A 16,194-nucleotide genomic window follows, 5' to 3' on the forward strand; every position below is an offset into this window, starting at 1 on the left:
TGACTTCCTTCGCTTAGTATGATAATCTCTAGGTCCATCCATGTTGCTGCAAATGGCATTATTTCATTCTTTTTTATGGCTGAGTAATATTCCATTGTGTATATATATCACATCTTATTTATCCGTTCCTCCATCGATGAACATTTAGGTTGCTTCCATGTCCTGTCTACTGTAAATAGTGCTGCTATGAACATTGGGGGGTGCATGTATCTTTTCAAATTATAGTTTTGTCCAGATATATGCCCAGGAGTGGGATTGCTGGATCATATGGTAGCTCTACTTTTAGTTTTTAAAGGAACCTCCATGCTGTTCTCCATAGTGACTGTACCAGTTTACATTCCCACCAGCCTTTAGGAGGGTTCCCTTTTCTCCACACTCTCTCCAGCATTGTTTGTAGACCTCTGGATGATGACCATTCTGACTGGTGTGAGGTGATTGTTCTTTGTTCCTCTGGGTCTTCCTGTCTTCTCCGTCTCTAAAGTCTCCCCATCGGTCCTCAGCCTGGTTCCGTTCCGCTCCGCTCCGCCCCTCCCTCGGCCCCAGGCACTTGTGGCCCCTTTAAGGCGGGCCCCGCCCATGCCCCCGCCCCGCCCCGCCCCTCCGGGGTTCAGCTTTGGGTGCGCTCGGTTTCCGCTGGCACCGCTCCGTCTCCAGCCTCGGGCGCTATGGCGGGGTCTGCACTGAGGGTCGCTGGGCGGCAGCTCAGTCAATACAGCGAGTCTGGAGCCCCCATCCTCCTACGTCAGGTTCGCAGTGGCTGGACCGGGGAGCGAGATTACTGGATCCTGGGTGGCGGTAGGGGTGGAACGCCTGGGTCCTTTAAATCCGGAGAGATACCCGGGCCCTTACGCCTGGATCTTTGCGGAAAGGGGTGTAGGGCTAGACTCTTGCGTCCTTTAAAGGGGAGTGATCTGGGTCCCAGATCTGGGACCCCGATCTGGGCTTCGGTCTGAACTCTTGCTTCCATTACAGAAGAGGATGACGGGGACCCAGGTTTGGGGATGGATGAAAGTTGGGACTCATTGGTTCCGACGGAGTAAGGTGCTGGGGTCCCAGACTCCTGACTCCGGGCAGGGGGATTCCTGTAATGGCTGCTAACTTGAAGGCGCTGTCACGTGGAACCTCTTAAGCCTCAGCATCCTGAACTGATAGAATTAAACAAATACCGCTTTCTTTGAAACCTTTAGCCTTTAAGAACCAGTCACCTCAAGATCTCAACATCATGATCTTAGTTTCATCACAATTGTTCCCAGTCCTCTTTTCATTGCTTTTGGTGCTGCCTGTTGTTGAAGCAGTAGAAGCCAGAGATGCAATCGCTCTCGTTCTCAGTATTACAGGCATTTATGCTTGTTTGGGGGTATATGCACGAAGGAGAAATGGACAGATGTGACTTTGAAGGACCTCCTGAATCAAACCTTGTCCTGAAAACCTTTGTGCTGTTGAGGTTCAGAACTGAGTTTTGGTGTCTGAAAGTTCCCAAGAAACAGTAAATAGGGTAGTTTCATAGTCTTGGTTTCCCTATAAATAGGAACAAATTGGTATACTATATTAAATGGAAAACAAAACGTTTTCTTCACAACAAATAATGCACTGAAAAATGCCATCTGTAATTTGCATTTGCTAGTTAGAAAGAAGGTCAAAGAAGTGAGAAGGCTGAACTTTGCAAAAGTAATATTTCATAGTTTAAGAATTCTCAATAGGAAGAAGAAAACTCTTGCCCAGAATCCTAGGAAACTGCCACTGTTTAGTTATAATCACTGCCTTCTGCAACACTGAGGAGTCTTTTCTCCATATTTTTTTTTTCCATTTGATTTTCACGACAGTTTATTATTATTTTTTTTATTTATTTATTTTTTTTAACTCTCCATATTTTTAATGGATTTTTGTTTCGTTATCTCCCAAGTTAATATTGTACGTAGATATTAAATACAGTTGGTCAAAAATTAAAACTTATCTCTTGGTGGGGGAAAAAGTTTAGAAAATGTATTCGTTGTACCTAACGTTGAAATGGAGAAAAGATTTAATGTAAAAAAATACTTTATATTGACATTGAAATGGAGAAGAGATTTAATGTTTAACAAAAACAAAAAAATTTTTATATTAACGGGTAACATCTCCATGGTGAGAAGTACTATATTAAATATAAACCCATTAAGTAAAAAACAAAAAAGGGGGGGGGGACAGGGGCTTCTGCTTCTGGATCTTAGGAAGAGAATGGAGTTGAGGCCTGGACTCCTGGGTCCACAGTAAGGGGGGGTTCTGAATCTGTGCTCTCACTTGTCCCCACCCCCTTTCCAGATGTTTGAGCCCAAGAGCTGCACCTACACTTACCTCCTGGGTGACAAAGAGTCCAGAGAGGCCATTCTGATCGACCCGGTTCTGGAGACAGCGCATCGGGATGCCCAGTTGGTCAAGGAACTGGGGCTACAGCTGCTGTATGCTGGTCCGTTTGGGGGCCGGGCTCCTGGGCCTGAGGGAGGAGGGGGCTGGGGGCTGGGAATCCTGCGTCCTCTCTGTGCTCTCCTGAACCTGGCTCTCTCCTCTCTCTCCCAGTGAATACCCACTGCCATGCGGACCACATTACCGGCTCCGGGCTGCTCCGGTCCCTACTCCCCGGCTGCCAGTCTGTCATCTCCCGCCTTAGTGGGGCCCAGGCTGACATGCACATTGAAGATGGAGACCCCATCCGCTTCGGGCGCTTCGTGAGTTGGATGCTGGGTCCCCGAGAGGGTGGTGGCCTGGAGTTTTTGGACTAAAGGGAAGAGGGGCTTGGGGGCCTGGACTCCTGACTCCTGAGTTTCTGTCTCAGGGAGAAGGGCTCCATAAACCCAGGTGAAAAACTGAGCCAAGAGGCTCTGGGCAGGTGTGTCTCTGGCCCATCCCCTTAAGTCAACAACATCTATGGCGTTTCCTATAACCTGGGGGCAACTCCTTTGGCCTGGAGTCTCATAAAATTTGACTGGGAGCTGGAATTACAAGGTCATGGCTGAGGGAGAGACCCAGCCCTATCTTCCCAGAGCCACTGTTGGAGGAAGGCGCATGCAGTTGCCCAGAGCCCAGAGCCGGGACTAGGGTGAGGCAAGAGAGGAATCCAGGGTGCAACATTTAAGGGGGCGCTCATTCTCAGGGTGGTGCAAAGGCAGGGCTGGCACCTTCTAGTGGGCGCCTCCTTAAATGTTGCTCCCTATAGGAGCCTGCTTGCCTCACCCTAACCCCAGCCCTGCTATTGCCTCACACAGGAAAGGTCTGAAGGTTCCTACCTCCTCTCCTTTCTTTGCCCCAAGCAGAATCAGCAGGTTTCTGGCCAGAAGTTCAACCCAGGGAAATACGATGGGTGAGGAGGTGCTAGGGTTGCCCTCAGAGGGAGGGGAAACAGCTGGCAGGACTTTTTCCTGATCAAAGTTGCTAAAGACTTAGAGAGTTTGGCTGGCTTTGGGGACAGAATGTCACTTGGACTTGACCTCCAAGTTAGAGGGTTTTACTAAACGAGGCCAGTTAAACTGAGTCAGATGGTTTGGGGAAATAAAGGCTGTGGGTGGGATCAGAGGGTTTAGCTCCACTGGTTACAGCCTCTTTATTTCAAGCCTTTTTCTGGAAGCAGGTAAAAAAGAAAATGCATTGTACATTTAGGTACACTGTACATAATAAGCAGGTGCTAACAAGCATTTCTTGGGTTGAGAAGCCTTAGAGGTGTTAGAAATGGTTGGAGTTTTGTGTCAAGAAGAGCCCTTTGTTAAACTGGATGAGTGATGTTTTCAATGAATCAACATGGAAGGGCTTAGCTGTGGAAGATTTAGCTTTAGTGCTTGGCTTATTTATTTATTTATTTATTTTAAAATTTATTTATTTTTGGCTGCATTGGGTCGTTGGGTCTTCGTTGCTGCGCGTGGGCTTTCTCTTGTGGCGTCGGGCGGGGGCTTCTCTTGTCGCGGAGCACAGGCTCTAGGTGCGTGGGCTTCAGTAGTTGCAGCACGTGGGCACGTGGGCTACTAACCACTAAACTACTTTCTGTCTCTATAGATTTGTCTATTCTGTACATTGCATAGAAATATGGTATCATATGTGGTCTTTGTGACTGGCTTTTTTTTTTTTTTTTTTTTTTGCGGTACGCAGGCCTCTCACTGTTGTGGCCTCTCCCGTTGCGGAGCACAGGCTCCGGATGCGCAGGCTCAGCGGCCGTGGCTCACGGGCCCAGACGCTCCGCAGCACGTGGGATCCTCCCGGACCGGGGCACGAACACATGTCCCCTGCATCGGTAGGTAGACTCTCAACCACTGCGCCACCAGGGAAGCCCTTTGTGACTGGCTTTTGCCACTGACCATAACGTTTTCAAAGTTCATCCATGTTGTAACATGTATCAGTGTTTCATTTCTTTTTATTGCTGAATAATATTCCATTGTATGGATATATCACATTTTATTTATTCATTCATCGGTGGATGGACATTTGAATTGCTTCCACTTTTGGCTCTTATGAATTATGCCACTATGAATATTCATGTGCAAGTTTTTGTGTGGACGTATGTTTTCATCTCTCTTGGGTATATACTTAGGATGGAATTACTGGATCGTATGAACTCTGTTTAACAATTTGAGGAACTGCCAAACTGCTATCAAAAACTGTTATTCGGGGGCTTCCCTGGTGGCGCAGTGGTTGAGAGTCCGCCTGCCGATGCAGGGGACGCGGGTTCGTGCCCCGGTCCGGGAAGATCCCACATGCCGCGGAGCAGCTGGGCCTGTGAGCCATGGCCGCTGAGCCTGCGCGTCCGGAGCCTGTGCTCCGCAACGGGAGAGGCCACAACAGTGAGAGGCCCACGTACCGCAAAACAAAAACAAAAACAAAAACAAAAAAAACCTGTTATCCAAAGTGGCCATACCATTTTATGTTCCCATAACCAGTTGTGTGAGGGTTCCAGTCCCTCTACATCCTTGTTACCACTTGTATTATCTGTCTTGATGATTGTTCAGCATTTTGTTTGGTTTTCATCCGAGTTCTTTATAAACCTTTGGAGATGGGCACTTTTTTTCCTTCTCATTTTCCTCCTCCCACTTAAAAAATTTGAATTGTAACATGCATATTATACAGTAAAAGGGGCACATATTACACATGTACAGCTTTGTAAATTTTAACATATGTCTATACTTGAGTATCCACTGCCCAGATCGAGATCCAGAACGTGCCCATCGCCCCAGAAGTCTTCCTTGTCCCTCTTCCTGGCCATTGACAGCCCCACCAAGGGACCATTCTTCTGACTTACTTAATCGTAGATTAGTTCTGCCTGTTCTGGACCTTATAAACAGAAACCAGTGTGTACTCTTATGTCCACTTCTTTCACTCTACCTACTATTGTATATAATTGTAGTTCTTTCCTTTTTTGCTGTATAGAAGTGGTTGGCCACCTTTTTCTGTAAAGGACCAGATGGTAACTATTTTCAGTTTTGCAGGCCATATGGTCCCTGTTGTAACTACTTAATTTTCCTATTGGTGTGAAATCATCTACAGACAATGAATGCATGAATAAGCATGGCTGGGCTCCAGTAAAACTTTATTTATGGCCACTGAAAATTTAATTTTAATAATTTTCATGTGGCATGAAATGTCATTCTTATAAAAGCAGATGGCAGGCCAAATTTGGTGCACCGACCATAGTTTGCCAACCCCTGACGTAGAGCATTTCACTGTGTGAATTGATGACAATTTATATCCATTCTCCTTTTGATGGTTGATTCTAGTTTGGGGCTATTGTGAATAATGCTACTTTGAAGATTCTTGTACAAATCTCTTGGTGGACATTCCCCTCAATTCCAGGGAGTGGGCTTGCTGAGTCTTAGAACTGACACATATTTAACTTTAGCAGAAACTGCCACACAGCTTTTTTTTTTTTTTTAATATACAAATTTATTTATTTTATTTATTTATTTTTGGCTGTGTTGGGTCTTCGTTGCTGGGCGCGGGCTTTCTCTAGTTGCGGCGAGCGGGGGCTGCTCTGCATTGCGGTGCACGGGCTTCTCATTGCAGTGGCTTCTCTTGTTGCGGAGCACAGGCTCTAGGCACGCGGGCTTCCGTAGTTGTGGCATGTAGGCTCAGTAGTTGTGGCTCGCGGGCTCTAGAGCACAGGCTCAGTAGTTGTGGCTCGCGGGCTTAGTTGCTCCGCGGCATGTGGGATCTTCCCAGACCAGGGCTCAAACCCGTGTCCCCTGCATTGGCAGGTGGATTCTTAACCACTGTGCCACCAAGGAAGCCCCAAACATCTTTTTGAACTGGTTTTACATTTTATATTCACAGTGAGCCAAATTTGTACGGTTTCACTGTAGAATGGATTTACTGTTTTAATAAGCAATGATTGAGATTCGAACATTCTAACTCCCAAGAGGGTTGGCGGATTCCGAAAGTTAGTGTTGCCTGTTAAATACAGTGATATAGAGGGGGTGCTGCTCAAGATACTAATCCCAGGTCCCCAGGATTCCTTAACCCTCTTAAACATTATGGAGGGCCCTAAAAAGCTTTTGTTTACCTGGGTTCTATCAAGGAATAGTTACTGTATTAGTTACATGTCAATTATATCTCAATTTTAAAAAGAAATGGGAAATTCCCTGGTGATCCAGTGGTTAGGACTCTGTGCTTTCACTGTGGAGGGCCTGGGTTCAATCCCTTGTCAGGGAACTAAGATCCCACAAGCTGCGCGGTGAGGCTAAAAAAAAAAGAAATAAAAAATAAGTATTTAGATATGCAAAACATATTTACTGTATCAGAAGTTGAAACTGAGACTTTTTTTATTTTTTATTAATTTATTTTTTTACATCTTTATTGCAGTATAATTGCTTTACAATGGTGTGTTAGTTTCTGCTTTATAACAAAGTGAATCAGTTACACATACACATATGTTCCCATATCTCTTCCCTCTTGTGTCTCCCTCCCTCCCCCCCTCCCTATCCCACCCCTCCAGGCAGTCACAAAGCACTGAGCTGATCTCCCTGTGCTATGCGGCTGCTTCCCACTAGCTATCTACCTTACGTTTGGTAGTGTATATATGTCCATGCCTCTCTCTAGCTTTGTCACAGCTTACCCTTCCCCCTCTCCATATCCCCAAGTCCATTCTCTAGTAGGTCTGTGTCTTTATTCCTGTGAGACTTGTTTTAAAACACAAGAATACACAAGCACACATTCCATCAGCTGTCAGAGTGATGACATCATCACAAGTCATGGAGCTTCTGGGAAAACTGCACTGAACTCTCAGGGGAGAATGAGAGTGAGAAAGGGCAAAAGACCTCTTCACACTATTATGAAAATAGTTTTGATCTTGCAGACCCTCAGGGTTCCCTCGACTACACCACTTGGAGAACCATTCTTTTTACAAAATCTTTGTCACATCTAACGACATAGACAATAATTCTTAAATTGTTCTGAAATCCAGCCCATGTTCAAATTTCTCCAGGTGCTTAGGAATCATTTTTACAGCTGCTTATATGAACCAGGACCCGATGGAGGTTCACACATGGCATTTGGCTGTTAGGTCTATTTAGTCTCTTCTAATCTAGAACAGTTTCAGACCCTTTCTGCCCCATGACATTGACTTTTGAAGCTCCCAGCCTGTTGTCTTGCAGAATATCCCACTTTCTGGATGTGTCTGGTTGTTTCCTCCTGGTGTTACTTAACTTGTTCTTTGAAAACTTCTCTTTGCTGTTAACAGAAGTAGATTGCAGATATTTCTGTATTGGATGATAATAATAATAAATAACTTAATAATAGTTAAGAAATACTGAGTGTTTTGTTTCTCACTTAGCATTGTGAGAAAGTGCATTTTCTCAGCATGTATCTCACACAATTTTCAGAATCAAATATCACTTCCTGGGAGCAGGGAGAGGTGGGACCCGTGGCTAGTGGTGGGGTGTGTGCCCCATTTATGGAGGACACTCACTACATAATTCAAGTTGATTATTCATGCTTGGGAATGTAGTCTGTCTACTTTAAAGCCTTTTTTTTTTTTTTTAATTAGAAGCTGCAAATATACATTTTTTAAAAATCTTCCAAATGTTAAGGGTAAACAACAAATTCAGACTTTTAATAACTACCGAGCAGTCCAGACAAAACATTGCTATGGCTGAACCTGGTTCTTGAGCCTCCACTGTGTCTTTTCTGACAGATAGATCTCATTAAACCTTCCTAACCACATAGTGAGATCAGAAACATTTTCCCCATTTTACAGAGAAGGGGGTGCAGAGAGGGAAAGTGACTTGCCCAAAAGTTATACTGAGAAAGTGGCTGAGCGAGGAATTGAACCCAGGAGACCTGGTGGTTCCACGAGATCAGTGTTTTTAGAATTTTAAAACATTATTATTTTTATAATATAGGAATTATTGTGTTGGGCTTTTTTTTTTTTTTTTTTTTTGGCCGCATCACGCAGCTCATGGGATCTTAGTTCCCTGACCACGGATCGAACCTGGGCCTAAGGCAGTGAGAGCTTGGAGTCCTAACCACTGGACCTCCAGGGAATTCCCTGGGCATTTTTTAAATGCTTTACATACGTGAAATAATTTAATCTTTATAATAGCACTATGAAGTGGGGACAATTATTATGCCCATTTTACAAATGAGCAGAGAAGCCCAGAGAGGTGAAGTAACTTGCCCAAGGTCACACAGCCAGCAATAGCAGAGCCAAAATTCGAACCCATGTCACCCGGCTCCAGAAACTGCTCCTAACCACTAATCCATGTGTCCTCACCAAGAGAGAAATATTTTACATCTGGATTCAGCACTGAAACCTCAGCTGCGTGAAATACCACTTACCCTTCCTGTGTACCAGGCACACTGAGATTTCCCACTTTATCTCACTCCTCCCCACTCCACTCTTTATGTCTAGCCCACTTTTTTTTTTGCTCATGGTTACGTCTGTGAGAGTCATCCATATTGTCGCATATAGTTATAGTTTGTTCATTCTCATCCTGTGCCTCAGTTTCCTCATCCGTAGAATGGGGACAGGAGTGGTACTTACCTCATAAGGATGTGTGTGGCCTGAATGAGTTCAGTCATGTAAAGTGCTTAGAAGAGAGCCTGGTACAGGAAAAAGGGTAATCAATGCCAGGCTTCTAAAGAGTAGGTAGACAGGACTGATGGGAGAAGAGGAAATTGCAGGGGCAAAGAGGTGTGGAGAAGTGTGCTATTTTCTGGAAATGACTCTGGGGTTCAGAGTAGCTGGGGAAAGGAGGATGTTATAGGACATGGGGCTAGAAAAGTGAGCAGGCACCAGAGCAGGGGCTGAGGAGCTGGAACTCTGCCCTGGGGGCAGTGGAAGCTGGGGAAGGGTTTTGAGCAGAGAGGGACAAAATTGGATCTGGGTGATAGAAAACCCCCCCTCAGGGTCATGTAGGAGGTGGATTAGAAGCTGGTAGGCCAGGGAGGAGGCTGTCAGTTGGCCCAAGCAGGAGAGGCCTGAGATGGGCAGGATTATGGGGGTTGATAGAGGGTAAATTCTAGATATTCTAGAGAAGGGAAAGATAAACAGGGAGGCTGATAATCAGCAAAGCCACTTGAGACACAGACGCAGTCACTAAGGGCCTAGGGGATCTTGATCTATGTGGCAAGCTGGATTGTGTTCAATTGATATTAAAATTTTGTTCAATTTATACACATAAGACAATTATATATACCATATACCATTGACCCTTGAACAACCTAGGAAGTTAGGGGCACTGACCCTCCCCACATTCAAAAATTGGGGTATATTGGGCTTCCCTGGTGGCACAGTGGTTGAGAGTCCGCCTGCCGCTGCAGGGGACGGGGGTTCGTGCCCCAGTCCGGGAAGATCCCACATGCTGCGGAGCGGCTGGGCCTGTGAGCCATGGCTGCTGAGCCTGCGCGTCCGGAGCCTGTGCTCCGCAATGGGAGAGGCCACAACAGTGAGAGGCCCGCATACTACCAAAAAATAAATAAAAATTGCGGTATATCTTCCAGTTGGTCCTTCTGTCTGTGGTTCCTCTGCATCCACAGATTCACCAAACCAGATCGTGTAGTACAGTAGTATTTACTACTGAAAAAAATCTGTCTATATGTCGACTTGCACAGTTCAAACCTGTGTTACTCAAAGGTCAACTGTATATACTCTAACTACTGGTTGTTTACAACTGACGTCCTTCTGATTGGCCAATACCCATGCCATAACTATGGTTAAATATTTTGAACATTACTCCTGAATATCCATCCCCCTTTTTAGTTCAAAAGACTCCCATGCTTTTTGTTTTTAAAAAAAAAAATTCAGAGAGTATGGAAACATACAAAATAAAAAGTGAAAGATCATCCCTCTACTACAAAAAGGTAATGTTAATTTTGGGGGCCAGGGGATGTGATTTTTCCCACAAGATTTTGCAAGATTTGTGATTTTGCTTTGCACTTGTTTTGCATTGCCCATATATTTCTATTGTAGATGAGCTAGGAAGGTGTTTGGCAGAAAGTAACAGAAAAACCCATACAGTGGCTTAAATAAATAGTTTATTTTTCTCCTATAACAGGAAATTTGGAAGAATGTAGCTATTCTCTTAAATTTGGCAGCACCATCATTTGTGGGATTCTCTTGGCTTTTTTTTCTTCATGGTTGCAAGATGGCTGCTGCAGCTCCAGCCATCACACCTTGTGTTCAGAGCCAGATGAAGTGGAAAGGGCAGGTGCCAGTCCCTTTTATCAGGAAGGGAAAAGCTTTCCCAGAAATCCTCAGGAGACTTATCAAGATCTCATTGGCCAGAGGACTGTGCCAGAGGCCACCCAAGCTGTCAGGGAGGCTGGGAAAGTGCTCGGCGGGGCACACTGATGCCCCAGACCAAATTGGAGATCTGTGAGTGGGGAAGGTTAGAATGGATACTGGGTGTCGAAACAGAGTCTGCACATGGTGTCCTTCAACAATTAGCAGATGACTGACCTGGATGAGGATGCTAATTGGTGGGAGGGGCCTCTATTAAGAGAGGAGGAGTGATATGTGAGTGGGAACTAATCTTTTAAGTGATTGTTAGATTTTTCTGACAGTTGCTTCCCTGAACTGAGCATGGGAATTTAGATAATCGGGATTCCCTGGATGGTGTTTTTGTGTTCATGTGTCAGGCGTTCTTAACAGCAGAGTCTTTTTTTATATATATATAAATTTATTTATTATTTATTTATTTATGGCTGCATTGGGTCTTTGTTGCTGCTGCACGGGGCTTTCTCTAGTTGCGGCCAGCGGGGGCTGCTCTTCGTTGTGGAGCGCGGGCTTCTCACTGCGGTGGCTTCTCTTATTGTGGAGCACAGGCTCTAGACGTGGGCTTCAGTAGTTGTGGCACGCGGGCTCAGTAGTTGTGGCTCGCGGCCTCCAGAGCACAGGCTCAGTAGTTATGGCACACAGGCTTAGTTGCTCCATGGCATGTGGGAATTTTTCCAGACCAGGGCTCGAACCCGTGTCCCCCAGAGTTTTAGAAGTGACTTTGAGGGGTCAGGAAGTATGTGCATTTACGATGTTGCTAGACGCTGCTAAGCTGTCCTCTAAAATGGCTATACTGAGTTGTACTCACATCCCAGGGGATGAAAGGGTTTGCCTCAAGCACCCTAAGCAACTCTGACAACTGCCAATCTGTTAGGTGAAAAATAGGGCTTTTAGATATCTCCTTCCCTTCCTTTCTTTTAAGGAAGATCAAACATCTTATCAGATGTTTTTTGACTATTTGTTCCCTCTACCATGAATTGCCTGGTTTTTTCTTTTGCCCATTTTTCTTTGGGGGTTCTTATTGATACTTAGGGGCTGTTTATATATTATGACTATTCACACTTTTTAATACTCTCTTATACATGTGCTAATGTTGTCTCTTGAGTTTTTTCGTCTTGTCACTCTGATTTTTGTCTTTTTCTGTAATGAAGTTAAACTATGTGGTCACATCTGTTCCTGTTTTTCCTTGTGGCCTCTGAATTTCCTATCATGCTTAGAAAAACCATTTCTACCTCAAGATTTTATATATATAAATATATATGTATTTATAAATATATATATTCTTCTATATTTCCTTCTAGAATTTTTTGGGTTTTCTATGTTTAGATCTTTCATTTATTGTGAATTTTGTGTTTTATTTTTTATTATAAAATGACGTGTTTTAAAAATACATAAATAAATAAAATGACATGTTTACTGTAAAAAAAAAGATGATACAGGAAAAGCCTAAAGAAAAAAAATATTTTGAGTTAATGAGTAAAATTTTTTTTAAGAGATGACATTGTATAAGTTGCTTTGTAACCTGTTTTTTGCACTTACGGGATAGTAAATATCTTTTCCTGCCATTAAATGTTTGTGTATAGCATCATCGAATTTTATTTCATTGACAATTTGAAATGACTGTTTAGTATTCCATATTTATATTAGTGTGCTCATCTTTTTCTTACTGATTTATAAGATCTGTTTGTACATAAAGTGCACTGACTACTATGTGGTGTGTTTGTGTTACAAATATATTTGGCCACCATGATGATTCCCTTTAAATTTTGTTTATGATGTTGTTGCCATTCAGAAACATCAAATGTATTTAAATTCAAACCATTGATCTTTCCCTTAATGATTTATGACTTTTGGGATGGATGTTCTTCTCTAACCAGAGATCATATATTTATTTGTATTTTTGTTGTTGTCACTGTTTTATGATTTTATTTTCTTGCTTTAAGTTTTTAATTTTGGGGGAGTTTACTCTGGAGTGAGGTTTAAGTCCGGGATCTAACTTCAGTATTTTTTTTATCAAAAAGAGGTTATCTAGATGTGACCCTGGGATGGGATGGGGTGGGGGGCTTCTGAGGCCAGTTTCACCATGAGAGTGAAGCCACAGCCTTATTGGTGACTCTTTGTACTCTCCTTCTCTTCCAGGCCTTGGAGACCCGGGCCAGCCCGGGCCACACCCCAGGCTGTGTCACCTTCGTCTTGGATGACCACAGCATGGCCTTCACTGGAGATACCCTGCTTATCCGAGGGTGTGGGCGGACAGACTTCCAGCAAGGTCACAGGCCCCTTTCCCCAGCCCGAGGTCTTAGTATGGTTATGTGGGTGCCAGGGTTTTAAGTGTCAGTTGCAAGAATGAATGGATGAATGTTAGACTTTTAGGGGGTCAGGATTAGATTCAAGGAGTTTACTGCCGGAGTGGAGGAGAGTTGGGTTCAGAGGTTAGTGGTTGGGGGACAGTTAGAGTCAAGAGTGTGTGTTAGTTATCTATTGCTGTAAAGAACTTAGTGCCCAGAACTTAGTGCCTTAAAACAATGATTAACATCATCTCACACAGGTTTTGAGAGTTAGGACTCTGGGAGAAGCTTAACTGGATGGTTCTTGCTCAGGGTCTTGTGTGAGGTTGCAACCAAGCTGCTGGCCAGGGCTGACTGAAGGCTCGACTGGGGCTGGAGGATCCACTTCCAAGGTGGCTCACTGACGCTGGTTGTTGGCAGGAGGCCTCAGTTCCTCACAATGCAGACTTCTCCATAGGGCTGCTTGAGTGTCTTCATGACATGGCAGCTGGATTGTCCCAGAGGGAACAATCAGAGAGACAGGCAGACAGAAGACCTAATTTTTTTTTTTTTTAATGAGCTTGTCTCAGAAGTTAAACTCTGTTAGTTCTGCCATATCCTATTTATTAGATGCAAGTCACTTAGTCCAGACCACTAAGTCAAGGCAAGGGGAATTATGTGTCACATTTTCAAGAGAAGAGTTTCAAAGTGTTCATGGGCATATTTTTAACCCCCCATAAGGGGTTTAGCTGGTGCAGGGAGGGGTGTGGAGTTTGATTCAGGGGTTTAGCTGCTGGGGGAAGTTAGATTTGGCAATTTAGCTGCTAGAAGGTTGCTAGATTCAGTGGTTTAATTGCTAGGAGGTGGTGTTACATTTGGGGTTTAGCTGCTGGGGGCAATTAGATTGAGGGGTTTCGCTGCGGGAAGGGTGTTTACTTTCACAATATCAGGGTATGAGATTTGAGTATGTGTGTGAATGTGAGGTGGACACTAGATTGGGAGGATTTAGCTGCCTTGCAGGAGGCCAGCAAGGCTGGACGAGAGAGAAGAGACAGAGCCACAGCGAGCTGAGCTGGCCGTGGGTAACCAGATCCCCAGGCTGCCTCTTTCTGCCTCTTTCCTTATCTCTCCGTCTTGGTCTCTATCTTTTTCTCTCTGAGGCTCCTAATCTTCCATTTATCCATCCCCAACACAGTCATGAGATCGAAAGATTTAGGCTGAAAGGAAAGGTGGCAGAACGTTCCAGAGAGGTTTGTCCCTGTCCCAACTTAGGACTCAGAGCTTCTTGTCAGAACCATGGCTCTATCCTCCTCTTTGGCCTAATGTCTTCAGTTTCTTATCTTCCCATCCACTTTCCCTGCCCAGAATCCTTTCTTGGCATCCCCAGAGTGAGGGAATTTGGTGCTTCAGGGTCATATCCTAACCTTGTTTACAGTCATGCTGGATTCTCACCATTTCCCAATTCTTTGCACATGCTGTTCCACCTGCCTAGAATGCCCTTCCCTCTCCTTCTCTACCCAGTCAAAGGACTACTGGCAGAAAATGAGGGAGACGGTTTAGCTACAGTGATTTTTATCCTCTCCTTTTCCCGAAGGGAAGGGATTTGGGAGTTCCTCTCATCCTGTTGCTCCACTGACCTCTGAGTTTTCCCTCCCCAGGCTGTGCTAAGACCTTGTACCACTCAGTTCATGAAAAGATCTTCACACTTCCAGGAGACTGTCTGATCTACCCTGCTCATGATTACCATGGTGAGGGCTTCCTGGAGGAGGTGTGGGATTTACATAACCTACTATTTGAGAGGGAGCACCAAACTGCTGTGGCTTGCAGACTACAATTCCCAGGAACTCCTCTGGCCCAAAAGATCAAGTGCTTAGGTGTACTGAGTGTGGATGTAGAAACTACGATGCCTAGAATCTAGAAGGCATAGGCTTTCCTGGGACTTCCTTATAGAACTTAGGGAACTGTGGGAAACTACATTTCCCATAGTGCCCGTTGAGGAGGGAAAGCAATCTGTTAGTCCTGAGCCAGAAAGGTACCCTGAGGCCTCCTGGGAAATGTAGTTCTGGGAGGCCCAAGGCACTGGACGGCTCAACATTCCTCCCCCTCTCTTGGCCACTAGGACTCACAGTATCCACTGTGGAGGAGGAGCGGACTCTAAACCCTCGGCTCACCCTCAGCTGTGAGGAGTTTGTCAAGGTCATGAGCAAACTGAACTTGCCCAAACCTCAGCAGATAGGTGAGCAGTTGAGGGGGAGGAGGGTGCTGAGGTCTGGATTCCTGGGTCTGAGGGAGAAGGTGCTGGGGATCTGGACTCCTGGGTCTGAGGGATGGAGGGGCCTCAGGGCCAGAACTCTAGTTTCCCAAAGAAGGACTATTAGGATTTCTGGGTCCCCAGTGGGGGCATAGAGAGAGCGGGAGGGTCTGCCTGGGCCCCTTGGTTTCACCCTTAGCTTCTTCCTTTCAGACTTTGCGGTTCCAGCTAACATGCGCTGTGGGATCCAGACACCCGCTTCCTGACTCTCAGGTGCTCATATCCAGTTAATAATGCACTAGGTGGGGTGAGGGGCACAGTGCCATCACCAGAGCCTCTCTTATCTTCCCCTCCCTTACCAGACTCTCAAGCTTCTTAAATAAAAAAAATATATATTTTTTTCCCTCTGAATCTGACTTCTGTTTTCTGGGGGACCCAATGGGTTTCTGGGCTGAGATGCCTGTGGTTAGTTGTGGTCCCTGGATAGGCCAGGGAGCAAGGCCGCGTAAAGGTCCTGGGAGCCTGGAAGGAGATTTGCTAACTCATAAGATAGAAGCAAACAGATATCTGGGGCAGGGTTCCTCAGCTCCTTGGATTAGAACAGTCTTAAGTTAAACTACTTGCCCCATGAGACCCAGAATAAGGTACTTCACTTCTCCAAGCCTCAGTTTCCTCATTTGTAAAATGGGAATAATAGTAATAATAATAGGGTGTTGTGATGATCCAATGAGTCCATATGTATGAAGTGCTTGGCACACTGCCTGCACAGCAGACTTCCTATCAGTGTTCACTATTACTGTTACTATCATTTGAAATGAGCTCTGAGGCACCTCCTGGCTTGAGTGACAGGATGCCTAATGGTAAAGACCATGGACTTTCGAGAGAACAAATATGGTGTTAACATTAACATGTGTAGACTTTGCGGACACTTGTCCCCCTCAGCCTCAGTT

The 16,194-nt window shown here is 45.0% G+C and overlaps 2 protein-coding genes across 3 annotated transcripts; both read left to right on the forward strand.

Annotated features, from left to right (window-relative positions):
• The first annotated feature begins 610 nt into the window (after positions 1-610).
• On the forward strand, positions 611-15,655 carry ETHE1 (ETHE1 persulfide dioxygenase). 2 transcript variants are annotated; one of them, XM_082677611.1, is made up of 7 exons: positions 611-746; positions 2,299-2,443; positions 2,554-2,702; positions 12,866-12,995; positions 14,652-14,741; positions 15,113-15,229; positions 15,458-15,655. In XM_082677611.1, exons 1-7 carry the CDS (start codon positions 666-668, stop codon positions 15,508-15,510), a joined length of 765 nt encoding a protein of 254 aa, XP_082533737.1. In that variant the 5' UTR covers positions 611-665; the 3' UTR covers positions 15,511-15,655. The 2 variants fall into 2 exon arrangements, with proteins under 2 accessions (XP_082533737.1, XP_082533738.1); XM_082677612.1 differs by lacking the exon at positions 15,113-15,229.
• LOC309836911 (small integral membrane protein 30-like) lies at positions 1,223-1,390 on the forward strand (the record flags this gene model as incomplete). Its single annotated transcript, XM_082677131.1, has 1 exon — positions 1,223-1,390. The coding sequence occupies one exon, from the start codon at positions 1,223-1,225 to the stop codon at positions 1,388-1,390; it is 168 nt and encodes a 55-aa protein (XP_082533257.1).
• Positions 15,656-16,194: the final 539 nt, after the last annotated feature.

The sequence above is a fragment of the Grampus griseus genome (genome assembly GCF_964374135.1).
Source record: "Grampus griseus genome assembly, chromosome: 19".
In the NCBI taxonomy this organism is placed as follows: domain Eukaryota; kingdom Metazoa; phylum Chordata; class Mammalia; order Artiodactyla; family Delphinidae; genus Grampus; species Grampus griseus.